General features: G+C 39.1%; 1 protein-coding gene and 1 pseudogene across 1 annotated transcript; one reads left to right on the top strand and one right to left on the bottom strand.

The window, feature by feature from the left end:
- Positions 1-2,174: 2,174 nt before the first annotated feature.
- Positions 2,175-4,082, top strand: LOC112184027 (putative pectinesterase/pectinesterase inhibitor 28). The gene is made up of 2 exons (XM_024322325.2): positions 2,175-3,248; positions 3,336-4,082. Exons 1-2 carry the CDS (start codon positions 2,231-2,233, stop codon positions 4,025-4,027), a joined length of 1,710 nt encoding a protein of 569 aa, XP_024178093.1. The 5' UTR covers positions 2,175-2,230; the 3' UTR covers positions 4,028-4,082.
- A 3,784-nt stretch (positions 4,083-7,866) lies between these two features.
- On the bottom strand, positions 7,867-12,157 carry LOC112189030 (annotated as a pseudogene).
- Positions 12,158-21,330: the final 9,173 nt, after the last annotated feature.

Genomic DNA, 21,330 nt, shown 5'->3' with positions numbered 1-21,330 from the left:
ATTACTTTAATATAAAAAAAATTACAAATTACCCTAACTATCCTCCCTTGTAATTATATATATATATATATATTTTTTTTTTTCTGTTTGGTCAATCATGAATTAAACATCATTATACAATAAATCAATTTTTCTTGTGAATGTCATTGCTGATTAGAGAAAGAAAAACCGATGGGCAGGACGAAGTTCAATCTGTCAAAAGTTCTGCAATTAGTGTGGCAAAGTTTAGGGCTCAGATGAAAAATCACGAAGTAACTGAGTGTAGAGATTTAGGTATGTCATGACTGCTATAGAAAACTGAAGAAAGGTATAAGCTTATCACCTAAACCAAAGGAGATCCAAAACCTCTCATATCTGATTAAGCAACATTGTTTCAAGACACCATTCCCAGTGACATAAAGCATTCTGTAGAGTGATGATATGACTGATTTTCTCAACTCTTTAATCTATGTCTAGTGTAGCAAAAACATAAAACAATAATAAGAATGTATTATGCAAGGCCAGAATAATCAAAATATGATTGAACATACAATTGTCAATAATGTTAGTCAGCATCTTGTAAAATGATTACCTCATCAAAATTTCATGATACCACCAGTACTTTATACTACAACACTATAGTTAATCTGGTTTGCAATATCCTGAGGAATCTGAAGAGAGAAGACTCTGGAACCTCTGTTTCTAATCTCAAAAGAATAGGAAAAATCATCTCCACAAGTCAAATTTACAATAGCAGAAGAAAACTACATGAGAAAACACATGAGCGCTTATAATAGAACTTGCATCCAAAGAAAATACAATAGCACTTCAGGCAAAAGATTGTTGATACGTAATGGCACTACGAATATGAAACAAATAAACTTCAAAGCATCACATTAGAGATATCGAATGCCTATGTTAGAGAAGTTTTTGATGAAAAATAAAAGAGAAAATTGCAAAGAGTTTTGAAGTTCTTTGTGACTGTGGGAAAATAAGGATTTAGGATTTGAGGATGATTGACTTGTCAAATAGAAAAAAGAAATAAAATTACAAAGGAAGGTAGTTAGGGTAATAGGTAAATTTTTTTTTTTTTATAAAGTAATAGATAAAAAAAAATAAATAAAGTAATAGATAGTGAGTGTGTGAATAGAGAAAATGAGTGTGCCAATAGTACCACCCTTTAAAAATTGTAGAATGTGGAGGATGTATTTTTTTATTTTTTCATTAAGGAGAGAAAGATGGGTCATAAATAATTGCTAATATTCCTCTTTCTCCAAACTTTTTAAGGCTAATAGCCAAAACTCGAAAAGAGCAAATTTCTTTCCAATAGTCAAAAAGAAAAAAAATAATAATTCCATAATAATATGGATAATCTAACGCTCTAAACCCAGAAATATGTGAATCCATTCACCAACTTGTAGACCTGATTGGAACTTCATCATCCAAAGTCCAAACCATTTTTTGATGTTGGACCAAAGCTGTTTTTCTCGTATAGATGGTGCAACCATACCCCTATCCGTGGCTTATCTTACTGAATGCTGACCATAATTAAGCCTCGAAATTGCGATACCAAACTTGGTTGAAACCATGTCTCCTCATTATCATTTGACATCCAATATGCACTATTTTTGCTCATCTTGATGGTGTGATCATATATGTGCTTACCAATTACCTATCGTACTAACAAAGACTAATATTGACTCTCTACCTGTCATGTATCATTAATGACACTTTTTAAATCTCTAAGAACTTGGCGACGACTTTTTGTTATTAGGATATGGGGGAGCCAACAACCTTGAATTGTTAATGATTGAGTAGCTTTCGGAAAGCTTTGACTAATCCCTTATTTGCTTAAAAACAAAAACAAAAACAAATTGTTGTTGCTGCAGCCGTACTCAGAAGCTTCTCTCAATCCGTTTCAACAGTGTTCGTAATAGAGAGAAGAAACCATCAACCACTCCTAATTTTAATTGGATCGGCACTTTCCACACCTCAAGTTTCATAACTGCAATAACTGCCATTTGGAGATCTCCTCCCTTATAAATTCCTGCATTGACAAAAACATTCCAATCAGCGGGAAACCAATAAGTAATTACTGTGCACTGCTCGAATAAAAAGATCCCCAACAGCTCTACACATGCAACAACTGACCTGAAAAAAAATATACATAAATAAACCTCTCCTATATCTTTCTCACCACCAGGATACCCCGCACCTTTTATCTTTGAGAGCTTCTATCTAATCAGTCAACATGAGCGGAAATGACCGTCACGGCAAGAAGAAGAAGTTCGCCATCATCGGCTTGTCGGCATTGATCCTGGTAGCCATGGTGGTTGCTGTGGTTGTTGGGGTCACCAGAAGCCAAAAAGCCGAAAAGGACGAGATGAAACCAGCCACAACATCTAAGGCAATTGAAGCTGTCTGCCAACCAACAGACTACAAGGAAACCTGCCAGAATAGCCTCTCTGCAAAAGCTGGCAACGTTACTGACCCAAAAGAGCTCATCAAGCTTGGGTTCCAGATCACCATGGACAAAATCCAAGAGGTGATCAACAATTCCTCCACCTTGAAAGATCTCGCCAAAGATCCGATGGCCAACCAGGCCCTTGAGAACTGCAAAGAGCTCTTAACGTACTCCATCGATGATTTGAAGAAGTCGTTCGAGAAGATCGGCCCCTTTGAAGTCAGGAAGCTCAAAGAGTATGTCGAAGACCTCAAGATCTGGCTCAGTGCCTCCATCAGCTACGAACAGACTTGCTTGGATGGGTTCCAGAACACCACCGGTGACGCCGGGACCAAAATGCAGGACATTTTGAAGCAATCACAAGAACTCACCAAGAACGGACTTGCCATGGTCACTGAAATTAGCAACCTCTTCGGAAACAGCAACCTTAAAACCCAACGTCGTCTCTTGGCTGAGGCTCCTATTGACCCAAAAAAGGCACCTAAGATCATCCCCTCATGGATCGACGGACGCAAGCTTGACCTTACCACTGCCAATCCCAGCTCCCTTAAACCCAATGTCGTAGTCGCCATGGACAGAAGCGGAAAGTACAAGACCATCAATGAGGCTCTCAAGGATATTCCCAAGGACAACAGTCAGAAGATGTTTGTGATCTACATCAAGGAGGGTGTGTACAACGAGAATGTGTTGCTTGACAAGCACATGACCAATGTCATGTTCATTGGTGATGGCCCTACTAAGACTAAGATCACGGGTAACAAGAACTATGCCAATGGTATCCAAACATTCAAAACCGCCACTGTCGGTGAGTGTCAATATATAATTCGTGTGACATGCAGACATTTTTTGATAACTTAACATATCAAACGGTCTAACTTTGTGACGCATGCAGCTGTGATAGGAGACTACTTCATTGCTAAGGACATAGGATTTGAGAATACAGCCGGACCCAAAGGACACCAAGCTGTGGCATTGCGTGTTCAATCTGACCTGTCCATCTTTTACAACTGCCGGATAGACGGTTACCAAGACACTCTCTACACTCAAACCCACAGGCAATTCTACCGCGACTGCACCATCACTGGAACCATCGACTTCATCTTTGGTGATGCAGCCGTCGTGTTCCAGAACTGCAAGTTGATCATCAGGAAGCCCGACCCAAATCAAGACATCATGGTCACCGCCCAAGGAAGGAGCGACAAGCGCCAGCCTACTGCCATTGTCCTCCAAAACTGCACCATCAGCGGTGAGAAGGACTACATTGAAGACAAGAACACCAAAATGGCCTACTTGGGCAGGCCATGGAACACCTACTCCAGGACCATCGTGATGCAGTCCCAGATAGATGATGTGATCAACCCCCTGGGTTGGATGGAGTGGACGGGTAAGATCAATCACCAAACATGCTGGTTCGGTGAGTACTCAAACAGGGGACCTGGTGCGGCCACCAACAAGAGGGTGAATTGGTACAAGTTGGCCACCCCTGAACAAGCCGGTGAATTCGCCCCTGGCAGAATTCTTTTTGGTGATAGGTGGATCAAGCCCAGCGGTGTCCCTTATGAGGCTGGAATGATGCGTATCTAAGATACCCAACTATCCATCACACCTGCTACACATACAGACTAGTATTCTAATAAAACAATAGCACTATAAACATAAAAAACATATAATTAATATCATTTGAAGTTCAAATTAATTATACCATTATTGCGTTGTTATGGCTTGAGTTTATCAGTAACTTGGATTTAGCCATTTAGGGTAGGCTGAAACATCCCACTTTGCATAATTGAGGACTGATAGCAATTTCTCCGTACTAATTTGTTAATTTCCTATTTTATCGCACATGTTTTCCTATCGCAGAATTTCACTTCTCTATACTAACGAGTTCTTTCAGTGAATTCATTTCTCAGTGTTCCCTATTAATTTTTTTTTGTGCCTTTTCGTCATTGTTTATCTTATGATTTGTTCACTATCGTAATCACTAGGAAAAGTAATAGATGCACGATGTTGTGGCGCCGAAAGTTGTAGTGTTCTATGGTTTATTCCCTTCTGCAAGTCGAGAGATCTTCTCAAATCGTCTGACAGTATATCCTCGTCTAAATGTTGTCTTTTTACCCCCATTGCTTTGGTTTGGACGCTTCAAATGCTCTCCAGCATGAAAAATCTCTGATTCCGATTTATGATTCTACATCATCACCTCACGCCCCTGAAAGCTTGGAAGCATATAATCTACAGAATCTTGCTTAATGAGGTTCTCATTAGTCTCATGCATCACAGAACCTGATAAGAAGGCACTGTAGGTCCTTTTGTAAATGGTCCACCGCAATACAATAATTTGAGCGTGGTCTTTTAAGTGCTGCTTCTGCTGTAGCAGCTCTTCTTTCAAACTCCTTGGTGAGAGAATCCAAATCAAGCGTTTCCTTGGAAAATTTGTTATTACTAATTCATTGTTCATATATATCTAGCTAGCTAGCTAGATTCTCTCCATCTCAGCTTTAGCAGATGAAATTGTGTAAATGCATGCAAGTAGAATGTTCATTTCTGAGACTCTGCAACTCCCCCATCATCTGCCTCTGATTTTCTTCTAATTCATGAATGAGAGCTTCGTAGTAGCACTCCAGTTGGTCTGATTTTTTCGCAAGGTACCCTTGCAAAAGAGAAACATTATAGTTAGTAGCAGCATAGAATGCAGCTGATAGAGTTAAAGACACCACTGTAAACAAAATGCATATCAAGGTTCACAAAAGCCGTTAGCCATTACCCAATAAATTTTTAACCTGTATCATTATCCTTATTACATATGCGAGCATATAGGATGTCCCTAATTGTTTTGTTTTGGTGTATGGTCCCTAAGAGTTGAATCTAAAAGATAAGTAGAGAACCGATAAGATGGAATTTAGCAGCAAACCCTAAAAGATAAAACATACTTGTATAGCATTAAACTGTAGGGTGAAAATGACTTTCACAATTATTGTTTAGGGGTTGTGACCACTTACCCAATTTTTGGCCAAAAATTGCCCACTTACTTCACCAAGAGTTTTTTAACCTCATTTACCCAATCTAGCAGTGTTTGACAGTATTGCCCTCATTTTAATTAACAAATTAAACTCATATCTCTCTCTCCTCCCCCTCATCGATTTCTCTCTCTCTCTCTTTCTCTCTCTTTCTCTAACCTCGTCTCAGGCTCTCTTTCTCTCTCTCTATGATTCACCACGCCCACCACTCCACCGTTGATGTCGGCCTCCGCCGCCGCCGCTTCGTCCCACTGTCGGACCACCAGAGGATGACGCCATCTAACTCCACGATCCCAACCCCTCTGGGCTTCGCCGGTTTTGTTCATCAGATGTCCGGGATGCTCTCCACGCCGGAATCGGGTCTGGGCTTCACCGGTTTTGTTCGTCAGATGTCCGGGAAGCTCCGAAGCTCCACGCCGGAATCGGGTCTGGGCTTCCCTTGCAGGTCTCAGACGACGTTAAAACTGTGGTCTATTAACGATCATCAATTTGGTTAAAAATTTGTAGAAGTCATCTATTGCTGGAGTCCTAAGAATTGAATAGTCCAGATGTCAATATGTAATCGATATATACATATATATATATATATATATCTTCAAATTAGCTTCATTTTTCTAGTACACAATAAAAAGCAAAAGGCAAAGGAACTTGAGATTGAAATTTTTTTCAGAAGTAACCAGAATGGGAATATGGTTAGATTGATGTCTCACAAGTGTGGATGAACTGGTAACTGGCCACGAATCTAACCATTGTAGAGAACATAAGCACCGATCATAAAGCATTTCAATGCGAGTTGCAACACCTCTACTATTTGTCGAAGTGAAAGGAAACTCTTTCAGATCAACAAGAATCAAATGACAAGCATCTGTTGTGGCCCGAAAATCATCACAAGATATCTGTCTAGGTAAGTTGCCTCGCGATTTTTTATGAGCACTAAGAACAGCATTAAAATTACTAACCACTAAAAGAGGACCCATGAAGCTAGTGACGACCTGAGCCAAAGATAACCAGAGTGAATGGCGCTCAACAACAGTAATCGCCACATAAACAAACACCAGTTCATGAGCAACAACAGTAGCAATAAGTTGGATTTTTCTCTCTCCCGTAATATGAAAATGGATCAATGTTCCTCCTCCTCTTTCAGACACTCACCACCAAATTTCTCAGTCTCTTCTCCTTCCATTCCAAATGCCTTTTTCAACTCCTACCTTACCTTGACTATGGAATATACTACGGAGTTGATCAAGGAGATCACACTGGCTTGTACTCTGCTCTACCCTGATGCCAATAAAGTCTAATGGCTCTACATTAATGAGACAAAGCATATATAAAGGCAAATTAAATATACAAAGAAGAGTAACATAGATAACCAGCCAATGTCATGTCACGACAATATCTTGTAAGCAGTAAGTAGAGACTATAAGAAGCAGATCGAGTGAATAGAATCAATAGCACACAGGCTTTGATCATATATTACAGTATTTATACAGAGAGTTTGAGTCCTATCACTACTAGGATAAAGTTCATAGACATCAGTTCACAACTGATGTTAAAAAAAAAAAATTCCGATGTCTTAGTGGGCGATGTTAAAGATCGCCAAAACTAAGACATCGGTTCACAACTGACGTCTATTTTACAACGAGACATCGGTTTAAGGTCCAGAACTGATGTAAAAACGTTAATGTGATCACCATTTTGGTGTGTTTAGCTATTGTCAAACCTTCATATTTTGGCATTAGATGCTTAATGAAATATAGGTCTAACAACACAATTATCCATTTTAACATCGTTTCTGATTTAGAAACGATGTCTGATAATATTTTACACATCGGTTCTCATAAATTTTTGCTTGTGGTTCATAAGCTTTTCGTGTGTTTGGTACATAATATTTCACTAGACATTCAATCTACATTCTGTAGTATAGTTTGAACTGATGTCCATATTTATGCTAAACATCGGTTTTGTTTATATATCGATGTCCATAGTTATTCTAGACATCGGTTTTTCTTTATATATCGATGTCCATATTTATTCTACACATTGGTTTTTTTATATATCGATGTCCATAGTTATACCAGACATCGGTTTTTGTTTATATATCGTTGTCCATAGTAATCTAGACATCGGTTTTGTTTATATATCGATGTCCATAGTAATGCTAGACATCGGTTTTTGTTTATATTTCGATGTCTACATTTATACTAGACATCGTTTTTGTTTATATATCAATGTTCATAGTAATGCTAGACATCGGTTTTTGTTTGGTAACTGATGTATTTTCTCATTCTTGACATCAATTTTTGTTTCCAAACTGATGTATTTCTTCTTTTCTGACATCGGTTTTTGTTTTCAAACTGATGTAATTTCTGTTTTCTGACATCAATTCTTCATCAGTAACTGATGTTTTTTTCATATCCCTTTCCTGCTGTATTTGGTACTAGAAAGCTGATCCACAAATAACATAAAATTCAAATGTACTCTAAATATTAGGGAATTGTATTAATTTCTGTTAAGGCCAAGCAAAACAATGATGAAATTGACACATCATATACATTAAAAATAATGCCATGAAACTTAACCCTCCATATACATTAATATCAAGGCCAATCTTGAGAAGAACAACAACATTATTCTTCAGATACTTCAGCACAGCGTTCCTCTTCTTCTTAATCGCCCCTAGCCTCACCTTTATGCTCTTTATATCAGATTTGCTGCATCAAAAAGACCCAAAATCAGAATCCAAAACAAAACTTAAAAGAAACAGGAAACCATACTCTACATAAACTTGGGCAGAAAGACAAACTGGGTTTAAATTTATCATTAAAAGCCACAGTCGACCAGAGAGTAATAAAAAGCACATACTTGAATAAGTGATTGAGATAGTGCAAAGCAGCAAACAAAGTAAAAAGCACATACTTGAATAAATATTGATTAACAGCAGCCAATCCAGTTCCTGAAAACAACCTAAATAAATTCTGAAAAGCTAAAGTCAAAGAAAATCCAAGATGGTATTAATTTTACTCCAATTGGGCTCCGTTAAGAGTGGAATTAAAAGCTACAGACTCAATAGTCAATTCAATGAGTGCTTACCAATGCCGATAAGCAAAGCAGATAACCCCTTGTTCTTTGTCAAGCCTCCCATGAATATCTTTATGCACAAAACGAATGATGGAACCCATTAGCTTATTCTTGACGTATTAGCCTATTTCCTCCTTCAATTCCCATGGAACAATGCCATCATCCGTTTTGTCTATGATAGGCTTACCATTGCAAGTAATCCTGTTCTTCCTCCTCTATTGCCCCACTTAACTCTGCCGCTCGCAACATCAGTTTTAACTCCTCTTCAGTAACATATGGTTCATTGATTGAAAACCAACAAGAAAATAAATACAAATAAAATAGAAGTTGAGGATAAATACAAATAAAGAATATGCTAACCATAGAGGAAAAATAGGAGTACAAAAATCTCACCTTCTGAACATAAACCAGGAGATCCATTGCATATGCAATGCCTACTATGTTATCAACACGCTGCTCAAAAACAGGCACCCTACAAGAAAGTTCAAAATATTATGAACATAAAGGCATCATGGAATATTCACTGCATCAATTAATCCTGCCTAACCTAACAAGCAAAATAAGGTGTATAAATCTTCTTGGGAAAATATAATAATAATGAAAATTAAAATTATTAAAAAGAAAAGTCCTTGCATATCTTGAATATTGATGAGTCACCCACAAGTCGTGAAAATCAATTAGCGTTGCACTGGCATCAATTGCAACTACATCTACAAGAGGTGTCATCACCTCTCTAACATGCGTATCTTTAATCTCCAACACATTTTCAATCATATCCTGCAAAAGATTTTGTTTTTACTAAAAAGTACATCTTACATAAAGTTACACACACATCAGCGATCAGAGAGAACACATTATTCAACTAGTTAGAGCAAATGAAGCTGTAGCCATTTCAAGCTTCAAAGGAGACAAAAAAAAATTACTGGCTATAAAAAAAATGTGTACAGTTGTCCCAAAAGAAATATATGTGTGCGCAAGCGCACTCACACACGTACATGTGAGGGATCTAGAGAGTACATCCTCTTTAAAGTATCATCGCATTTGTACTAAGACTACCCTCCTAAAACTTATAAAGAGATTCAATACAAATGCTTTGATATCCCACACCCACCCCTTACTTTTTATGCTCTCCATATACAGCAGGACCTTAACTCACACACAATATAACAGCATTATTCTGGAAATAATAAGTATTAAGTTTCTTGCATATATAAATAAAAAAATTATAGATGCAACTGCAGGATACTTGATGGCAGAAGCATTGAATTTTAAACTGATAGCTTATATGAAATTGATTGAATTTCTTCACTATTAGCATTCAAAAACAGCAATCATGGTTTACCAGTTGGAATTACCAAAGCAATAAATACTTCAGCAGAACAATCTTAGAAAAAAAGCTATTGGAGTACCTGTTCTTCCTCTTCTATTGCCCTACTTAACTCTGCCGCTCGCAACATCAGTTTTAACTCCTCTTCAGTAACATATGGTTCACTGATTGAAAACCAACAAGAAAATAAATACAAATAAAATAGAAGTTGAGGATAATTCAAACTTGAGTATTCAAAAGAAAACCTTCTTCCTTTCAACCCTAGAATTTTCAGCATCCCCATTAATAGGTATGTACCAACTCTTCCGACAGGATATAGTACCAATGAAAGCCAAGCCACCGGCCTAACCTAGAGGCATTAAACCAATACACGTCGAATTAAGCAAGGCAGGCAGGAGTAACATAAGTTACGCACACAGATTGCACCACTATACCAAAAGGCAGGGACGTCTAACTAGTATTCACATGTAGAACTTAGTTAAAGTTAGAGAAAGAATCTAACTTACCACAAACCTAGCAACTTCTGTGGGATTGTGAACAGAAACACTTTTGGGAGTTATTTCAGTGAGGAGCAAAATAGGAACCTTACATCATTAAAGGGAGAAGAGCATTATCAGATATCAGTCCCATACAAAAAGAAATTTCCTCATATGTCATGGCCTTCCCTAACAAGTGAGGAGAGGACAAAACAGAACAATGATTTTGCATTTTAACAAAATTTCAGTCTCAACACCCAATGTATATAACACTAACATCTGACTCGATAAGAAGTCCAGCAAATTTGATCAATCTCTCTCTTGAGACTGCTTATAGAAAATAACCTAGTCAGTCATAAATGAAAGAACATCTCTTCGGTGTCCGCTCCTGATACTAAATATATTTTAGTGTTGTGTTTTATAAGATTACTGATATAGGATAGAGTACAAGTTATTGGCATTTTCAACATTACAAGCTTGATCATACAAAATATCTATGATATAAGGACCACTAAAACATAAACTGACCAGTACCCAGTTTGTCACAAACAAACTTTAAAACCTCCAGCTATGTATCGTATCAGGCAGGGAAAATGAGACATACAGTCATTACTCCAGTTGCTGCACAAACACCAGCTTCACCAAATATCACTGTTGCAGCCTCTGTAACTAAAGCAGTTGCTTTAATATTGACAACACTGAGTACACAAGTAAATTCTACAATAAGAAAGAAATGTTCAACTTCATGACAAAAGAAAGGAAAAACAAATACCAACAAATATGAGAAGGAAAGTACGTTGTGCCAATAAGTATGGTTGACAAGAACCGAGTCACATCATTGCGAAGCAATCTGAAGACACCATTTTCAGGCTCTTTCTCAGCCAACTCACGCACCTGACACAAATTAATATCAATTAAGTAATTTTCGTTCAAGATTCTACCAAGGTTAGATCAGTCACATTCTTTCAAATCAATGGTTTGGATCATTGCCCAGCTTATGAAGATTCTAATGTGTGTAAACTCACTGGATAATGATACATTTCAAAGACAACACAATATTTAGATATAGGAACCCAGAAGGCCAAAAGCCCAAAACCTATAAAGCTCATACATCTCGAGGCATAATGTGCTAACTGAAGATTCTAATAGATTAGTTACTCACATTCTTTCAAAATTTTTATGGTTTAGATCATTCACGTTCTTCCAAGATTCTAGTGCAGTCTATCATTCACAAATTAATGGATAAACTTTAAACACAGAACTATGTCTAGATATAGGCACCCAGAAGGAAAACACATAAAGTTCATACCTTCCAAGGCCATAGTGTCTTCGGCCAAGCATTTCTGAACATCAATATGCATTTGTCAACAACCCCATAGCTTGCATTGACCACACCCTCCACAACAAAAGCTCTCCTAGACCCACACACCAAAAGCCCACAAACCATAGCTGCTAAAACGACTCCACACTTCACCATTACCCTAACAAAATCAAAACTCGAACCCGAAACAGCATTTGTACACTAGAACTCTCACTATCTTTACCTACAGCTCTCAAACGAGCTCTATTAGCAAACAAGTCAACTCCTTCGCATCTTGGACCTAAGAACCTCCCAAAATCGCTAGTGCCAATGCAATTCGACACCAATCGAAATGGGTATTGATTACTTTGCACCAAAACCTTGGTGGGGAAATTTTTCTGCTTATGGTAATACAAGAAACTCAATGATTTCGAACCAGAAATGAATCTGGGTGGGCTTAGAATTGAAGACTCAAGCGCCATAGCACCCAAAACCAGAATTTGAACAAGACCCAGAACGCAGAGTAAACTAATCAAAGCCAAAGAATCAAATGAATGATTTTTTTTTTTTTTTTGGGGAATATCAGAATTGGATGTTCAAGTGTGGATGGGATGGGAGGCTAACGTTGTGGGAGGAATAGAAGATGAAGAGACTTGGGAAGGAAGAGGGTCATGGTTGAAGGGAAAGGGGTTCATTATAAACATGTTCCATGGTGGGCTCGACGAGGGAACAAGGCGGAGCTCGGGCATGGACTGCGTCATTGGTGGATTTGGTGATTTGAGGAGAGAGATGAGAGAAGAGGTGTGCCGGAGGAGAACGGAGACGGAAGCAGAGAAGGAGGAGAGTGGAGACGGAGGCCGAGGCGGAGAATAGTTGGGTGATGGTTGGAGGCGGAGGATGAGGAAGAGGAGGTCGGGTGCTGGTAGGGTGTCGTGGTGGGTAGGGTTTGAGAATGAAAAAATGTCGTGCCAATCAATATGACTAAGTGTTGGGGAATTGAAATTTTGTTCCCCGCATTGAAAATTTGGTAACTTAGCCACTTTCCGCGTTTTTCAAAATTTTGAAAAAAAATGTAGACATCGGTTAACTATTAGAAATGATGTTAATTGTACAGATAGAAATCGGATTTCTAAGAACCGATGTTAGAAATTTTTTTTACATCACCTCAAATCCTAACTGATGTCTATGACATGATGTCTATTAGCATTATTCTAGTAGTGTATACAAACTAAATCTTATCATGCTTGATACTTAAGCAATAGATACAGAACGTGGAGAGCGCGTATAATTATTAAGAACATTCAGGAATATACGCAGACGTGGTTCTTTCCTTATTGTGTTCATTACACCCCCGCAAGCGAAGTGGCCTAGGAAGGACAGGAAGCTTGAAAACTAAGAATGTGAAGTGAGAGGGAAGAAGCCCTTTGGTAAAGATATCAGCTGTTTGATCAGCAGTACAAACATAACCCACTTGAAGCTCATGTCGAACCACCTTCTCACGAACATAATGAAAATCAACTTCAACATGATGAGTGCGAGCATCACCGGGTTATAAGCAAGAGAAATGGCACTGATGTTATCACACTAGAGCTGAGGACAAGCAAGAGACAAATGCAAATCACGAAATAATGCACGAACCCAAGAGATAGCAGCAGCAGTATAGGCAAGTTGTTGATATTTGGCCTCTGTACTGGACCATGAAACATTCCCTTGCTTCTTGGAGCTCCAACAAACTAAGTTGGAACCAAGATACATACAATACCCACCAGTTGAGCGACGATCATCAGGATCACCCGCATAATCCGCATCAGAATAAGCAAGAAGATTAAGAGAAGAAGGCTTGTAGAAGATACCATGATATGGAGTATGCTTAACATATCACAAAATGCGCTTGACGGCAACCCAATGTGTAGAAGTGGGACGATGCATAAATTGGCAAACCTGGATGACGGCGAAAGAGAGATCAGGACAGGTGAGAGTGAGATATTGAAGGGCACCCACAACACTACAATATTCAGTAGGATCAAGAAGAACTTTACCATCATGCGGACTAAGACGTTGACGAGAAGCAGATGTAGAAGCTGGTTTGGCATCAAGCATGTTGGTACGCTTCAAAAGATCAAGTGCATATTTAGACTGAGATAAAGAAAGTCCTGTAGAGGTACGAACAGCCTCAACCCCCAAAAAATAGCTAAGAGAACCCAAATTCTTCATAGAAAATAACTTGCCCAAATCAACAATCAAATCAGCTATATGACGAGAATTGTTCCCAGTAATAAGAATGTCATCCACATAAATGAGTAAATAGATAAGAGTAGCTCCTTGATGAAAGATGAAAAGAGAGTGATCAGCCATAGAAGCCACAAAACCCAAATCCTCCAAATAAGCTTAAAAGCAATGGAACCAGGCACGAGGGGCTTGTTTTAAACTATAAAGAGACCGCCGTAGCAGGCACACATGATGAGGAAACTGAGTATCAATAAACCCAATAGGCTGCCGCATATACACATCTTCAAATAAATTGCCATGAAGAAAAGCATTTTGAACATCCAATTGTTGAATAGGCCAGTTAGCACTAACAGCAATGGCCAATATAATACGAATAGTAGTATGTTTCATAACAGGACTAAAAGTTTCAGCATAATCCAAACCTTCCTGTTGGTGAAACCCATTAGCAACCAAACAAGCCTTGTAACGCTCAATGGAACCATCAGACTTGCGCTTGATACGGAAGACCCATTTATTTGGCAAGATGTTCATAGAGGGTTGAGGAGGAACCAAAGTCCAAGTCCCAGCACGTTGAAGACATTGAACTCCTCAGTCATGGCCTCTCTCCAATGAGCATGTTTAACTGCTTGACTATAAGAAGTGGGCTCAATAAGATTAGCACAAATAACAACAGTTAAGGCATATTTCGGATTCGGTTTCCGAAATATTATCTTTCCCATGAGTTAACATGGAGTGAGCATTAGAAGAAGCTTGACCATGAGTACTTGACGAAGAGACAATAGAGGATGGTGCAGAAGGATTAGTTTGAATGGGAATAGGGTGAGGAGGCGCCTGGGGAAGAGGTACGGGACGACGTGAGTAAACATGCAAAGGTAAAGGAGAAGGAGACGTGGTGGCAAGGCAGTAATGTGTTGAGAAGGAGAAGATGGAGGAGCAAGTTGTTTTGAAGGCAAAGACGTAGGCATGGGAGATGATGGGGTTCGAATAGTAAAAGGACTAGATAAGGACAAGTTAGATGGAGGTGGTTGAGGCAAGACGTATGCATGGGAGGTGATGGGGTTGGAATATTAAAAGTACTAGATAAGGAAAAGTTAGATGGATCGGTTGTTGAGAGGATAGAGTTTGGGATGGACGTGACAACAAATCACAAGAGAAAAATTCAAGGGGTTGCTGCGATGAAGACACCCCCTTAGGCACAACATCAATGGTCTCTTGAAAAGGTAAAGAATTTTCATCAAATAAAACATGACTGGAAAAATAAATACGACCACTCAACCTATCAAGACATCTATAACCCAAATGATTAAGAGAATACCCTAGAAAATTCATCACTTAGACCTCAGTTCAAGTTTATGAGTATTATAAGGACATAAGTACGGATAACATGCACAGCCAAAAACCCGTAAAAAATCATATTGAGGAGCTCGACGAAACAATTTTTCATAGGGAGAGAGACATAATTAAGGACACGAGAGGGCAAATGATTAATCACATATAAAGCAGCATTGAGAGATTCGACCCAATAACTAGATCCCATTGAGGCATTAGAAAGCATAGTTAGAGCAGTTTCAACAAGATGACGATGTTTGCGTTCAACTAAACCATTTTGTTCAGGGTGATGAGGGCAAGATAAATGATGAGTGATTCCATTTGTAGCCAAATAATTTTTGAACAAAGTGCTGGTATATTCACCACCCCCGTCAGTTTGGAAAGCCTGAATGGGACATGAAAACAATTTTTCAACATGAGTACGAAAGTGAACAAAATGAGAAAACATTTCATGCTTAAATTTCATGGGATAAATCCAAGAATACTGAGAGAAATCATCCACAAAGAGAACATAATATTTAAATCCAGAAATGGGAAAAAATTACAAACAGTACCCAACTTTTGGGCCACTCCGAATTTCTATACCCAAGCTTCCGAAACTATCATAATGGTACCCCAAATATCCCACCCGACCCAACATTCGTACCTGCCGTCATGGACGGCGTTAACTATCATGCCACGTGGCATTTTCTTAGGAATAAAACCGACCCTCTGTCTTTACCTCCAGGAAAAAAATACAAATAGTACCCAACCTATGACCGACTCTGAATTTCTGTACCCAAATTTTCAAAAACTATCACAATGGTACCCAGGTTATCTAGCCCGACCCAACATATGTACCCGCATCCCACGCTTGCTCATCCCACCCAGCGCCCCGCGCCTGCGCAGCCCACCCGTGCCCAAGATGATGGGAGAGTTAGGAGGAAGAAGAAAATGAAGAGAGTTTGAGGAAGAAGAAGAAATATGGTGAAAGGACGATAATACCCCTCAAAGTTTGACAGTTGACTAACTCCGTAACGGCCAATAGTGTTTTAGCTACTAAAGTTGGGTCGGGGTCCGAACTTCAGGTACCAAAGTGATAGTTTTGGAAACTTGGGTACAGAAATTCGGAGTCGACCATAGTTTGGGTACTGTTTGTATTTTTTACCCTCCAGAAATTGATAAACAAGACGAGCTCCAAACATCTGAATGTATAAGTTCTAATGGAAAGTGAGAAACAGACTTCGACAAATTAAAAAGCAATTTATGACTCTTGCCCAATGGACAAAACTGACAAAATTCTAAAGAAGGAGAGCCTAAAAGAGGTAATAATTTATTGGAGAATTGACGCTTCATGATAGGAAAGGATGGATGACCAAGCCGGGAGTGCCAAACTTGAGCATTGACTCAAACACCAACTAGACCAAACAATTTGTGTGATGAAGGGGAACTATTTGAATTGAAGGAGAAAGGAAAGAGACCATCATCAGTCGACCCGCAGAAAAGCGTCCTCTGTATCGCACGATCTTTCACAAGAAAACAATTGGGATAAAGGACAAAATAACAAGAATTATCATGCATAAATTTATTGGCAGAAAGAAGATTAGAAGTAGCATTAGGGCAATGAAGAACGTCTTTCAATAGAAAGGAATTGGAATTAAGAGAAAGGGAAGAATTGCCAATGTGTGAAATTTTCAAACCTAAACCACCAGCAATACCATCAATAGAATCATCGCCATGATATTCTTGAGGATGAGCTAAGCGACCCAAGTTATTTGTGATATAAGCATTCGCTCCAATATCAAGCAACCAAGTAGAAGAACTTGGGAGAGAATTTGCTTGAGCAACCATGGCAGTAAGACGTTGGGTTGGAATGCGACCCTCATAAGACAAGTTCATATGCTGAAAGCAATCCAAAGCATTATGGCCAGATAGTCCACAAATCTGACATAGAACACGGCCCGCACTAGAAAAAGACTGAGAGGAGCCAGGTACAATATTTTGATGAGAAGGTCTAGGACCAAGAAGAGAGCCAGCAGTACGGTTGTTGGCACTAGAGAAAGAATTGCTGCCAAGATTATTGAAGCGAGCACCACCATAACCATGACCATTAGCAGAATGAGGAATACCACCAGAAAAGAACCCACGACCCCGACCGCGGACACTACGACGAGATCGAGATGCAACAAGAGTTGTGCAACCATTATCAATAGCAGGAATTGTGTGAGTTGCCAACCTGCGCTCAGCAGAGTAAAAGTGCTTCAAGAGCATCATAAGTAATAGGAGTATCACGGGCTTGGGCAGTGCTAACAGTTGTTTCATACAAAGGACCAACATTATGCATGATAATAGAGACAAGATCATTATCAGGAATAGGATTACTAGCAAGAGCCAAGTTATCAGCAATGGCATTGATTTTGTCTAGAAAATCAGAAATAGACAATTCACCACGAGTAGTGCGAAGCAATTCACTACGTAACTGGATAATACGGTTTTGAGATTGCGAGGCATAGTGTTTTTCCAAGGCCCACCAAGTAGAACGAGAAGAAGTAGAGCGAGCGACAGTTGCAAGGACAGAAGGAGTTAGGGAGCCATTGATCCAACTGAGAATCATTTGATCTTTGAGAATCCATGCTTCATACTCGGGATTCACAGCATCAATTGCTTTCCCTTTATCATCCTTGAGGTGAGCAGGAGGACATGGAAGAGTGTCGTTAGTGATGCCCATTAGACCACGACTCTTCAGGATGGGAACAATCTGAGCAAGCCAGAGAGGAAAGTTATTACAGTTATGCTTGATGGATATGAGATTAGTCACGGTGGGAACATAATTGGAGGAATTTGAATCTGTGGAACTGGAGATAGCCATGAGGGAGAGAGAGAGAGGAGAGGAAAAAAAATATATTATAAGGTCGTTTGACGCTTATAGCTCTAATACCATATAAGAAGCAGAGTGAATAGAATCAATAGCACACAGGCTTTGATCATGTATTATAGTATTTATACAGAGAGTTTGAGTCCTATACAAACTAAATCTTATCATGTTTGATACTTAAGCAATAGATACAGAAAGATACAGAACGTGGAGAGCAAGTATAATTATTAAGAACATTTAGGAATATATGCAGACGTGGTTCTTTCCTTATTGTGTTCATTAGAGAACTACCCAAAATGGCAGTTATAACAACAGTTAAAATGCAGCACTTAAAATATTGTAATAACTAAAGCCTCTATTTTTTTTTTTTTTGACTTAAAAAGTACTTCATTCATAGAGGTAAAAGCTACCTCAATTGATTACAATCATACTTTAGGACGTCCTCCAGGAAATCCGGAGGGTTAACAAACCAACTAGATTCATGACTAGCTGCATAAGCTACGTTAGCCAAACAGTGGGCTACACGGTTGCAAACCCGTGAAGTATGCTGCACTATAATGTCAGTTCGGTGGGTGAGTTCTTGACGAATATCATCAAGTAGACCTTCATCATTGACATAAGTGAATTGTGCAACAGCAATGCTAGAAACTGCTTCCAGACAGTCAGTTTCGATGATGACATTGCTAATCTGCATTGTAGCGACCAGCTTCAATCCCTCCTTGATAGCACACAACTCTACTTGTCTTGCAAAAGCAACAACTAGAACTAGGGAAGCAAATGCAGCTCGAAAGTGACCTGCATCATCACTCAAAACACCTCCTACACCCCCGTGAGAGATATTTGGGAGGAAACTACCATCAACATTTAGTTTCCAAGTACCCATGCCTGCCAGTTTCCAGATTGGCTTCTGTTTTGGATGAATAGGTTTATCTACCTGTTGTGCTTTTCCAAATTCCTCCAGCCTAGCCAACGAACTAAGTACCAAACCCTTAGTAGATTGTTTGGTATTATTCCACAACATATTATTCCTATTCTTCCACAAGGTCCAAATGATCATGATGAGTTTGTCAAACGACTCCTTCTTTAGATGCAGAGCGTGTTCAAAAAGCCACTCTTTAAAGTCCATCCAAGGTAGGAAACATCTTCCCAAATTAAAAGGGGATGCATTCAAAATGGCAGTTGCTATAGGGCATTCACAGAAAACATGGGAAGTGTCTTCATATGCATGAGAACATAAAAGACAATGAACATCACCTGTGTATCCTTTAGTACTGAGGTTAGCCCATGTAGGAAGGAGATTGGAGCAAGCACGCCAAGCACAAATTTGAACCTTCCCAGGTACCTTTGCCTTCCAAATCTTCTGCCATAACTCTGTATACGGATTACCCTAAGATGTAGAGATCAGCACATGCTCTAACACTTTTTCCCTAGCAATCCAATAAGCAGTTCTAACAGAATAAAAACCTTTTTTTTTCCGGACTCCAACAAGGTTTATCATATAGGTTTCGTCTACTAAGAGGGATACAAAGCACTTTCTAAGAAACCTCAGGTAGGAATGCTGCATGAACTGTAGCTGGGATCCATTGTCTTGTGTTTGAGTCAATCAAGTCCGAGACTAACTCAAACACACAACTTGGAGGTTTCTGAATCAAAAATTGCTGACAATCGGGAATCCATTTGTCCTTCCAAATATTTACGTGAGCCCCATTGCCAATGCTCCACTATATTCCAGCTTTCAGGACCGGTCTGCCACTTAAAATACTTCTCCAAGAGAAGGATGGAGAGTCCCCCAGTTCAGCTTCCCAAAAGGAGCAGTTGGGATAATATTTTGCCTTGTACAACCTTGAAATTAAAGAGTGAGGATTGGACAACAACCTCCATCCTTGTTTGTCAAGCATAGCAAGATTGTACGCATAAATGTTCTTGAACCCATACCACCTTCTTGCTTTGTGAGACACAATCGCTCCCAACTCCTCCAGTGTATCTTTCTCTTGTCATCCGTGTCTCCCCAAAAGAATGATGCACAAAGTTGATGAATATCATCACAAAGAACCTTGACAATAGGTAACAGTTCATTGCATACAATGGCATAGTTTGACCCACTGCTTTAATAAGGATTTCTTTACCAGCTGCACTTAAGATCTTTGCCTTCCAATTGACCAATTTTTTTGTCAATCTTTCCTTGATACGAGCAAAAATAGCTGACTTGGATCTCCCAACCCGCATAGGTAGTCCCAGATACTTGTCATGCTCCGTGACACATTGAACACCAAGAATAGAAGCTAATTCTTGTTTCCTGTCATCCTTAACATTATTACTAAAGACAACACTACTTTTCTGGAAGTTTACCTTTTGTCCTGAGGCTTTCTCATACGTATCCAAAAATAAATTTGTATTGTACACATTCCTCATTGGTCGCAGACCCAAATAGGATACTGTCATCTGCAAAGAAAAGATGATGCAAAGTGGGTGCTTGAGGACACATAGTAAGCCCCTGAATGGTGTGTTGTTGCACAGCTCTGGAGATTAGGGCTGACAGCCCCTCACTACACAGTATGAATAGATAAGGTGATAAGGGATCCCCTTGTCTGATGCCTCTCGTAGGGGTAATTACAGAAGAAGGCTCACCCTGAATGAGAATAGAATAGGTCACAGATGTCACACATTTCATGATGATTTGAATCAAGTGATCAGCAAAACCCAACTTTGTCAGAATGGCAAATATAAAGGACCAATCAAGTCGGTCATAAGCTTTAGAAATATCAAGCTTCAGAGAGAAAAAACCTACATCATGATGTTTCAACTTATGCATAAAGTGTGCAGCCTCATTGGCTACTAAAGTATCATCCGATATCAATCTACCTGGAACATAGGCACTCTGCAATGGGGACATAAGTTCAGGAAGCCATACTTTGAGTTTGTTTGCTACAACTTTCGAGCTAATTCTACAAATAACATTGCAGAGAGCTATAGGTCGAAAATGCATTGCTTCCTTAGGTCACTGATCTTTGGTATTAAGCATAGATAGGTATAATTTGATTCTAACCACATATCCCCATGAGTAAGAAAATTTTTCACTGCCAGACAAACATCATGATTGACAATATCCCAATACTTTTGATAGAAAAAAGAGACATACCATCTGGACCCGGACTTTTGGATGGGTGCATCTGGAAGAGGGCTCTCTTGATCTCAACATTTCATTCATTTGATTTGTGACCTTACATGGCGTAGCATCAATTACCATTTGCAAAGCATCCATATTTACACTTTCTGCTGA

This window comes from Rosa chinensis, chromosome 2 (assembly GCF_002994745.2).
Source record: "Rosa chinensis cultivar Old Blush chromosome 2, RchiOBHm-V2, whole genome shotgun sequence".
Classification (NCBI taxonomy): Eukaryota; Viridiplantae; Streptophyta; class Magnoliopsida; order Rosales; family Rosaceae; genus Rosa; species Rosa chinensis.
The sequence above is the reverse complement of the archived record's forward strand: the minus strand, read 5'-3'. Positions and strand labels throughout refer to the sequence as shown.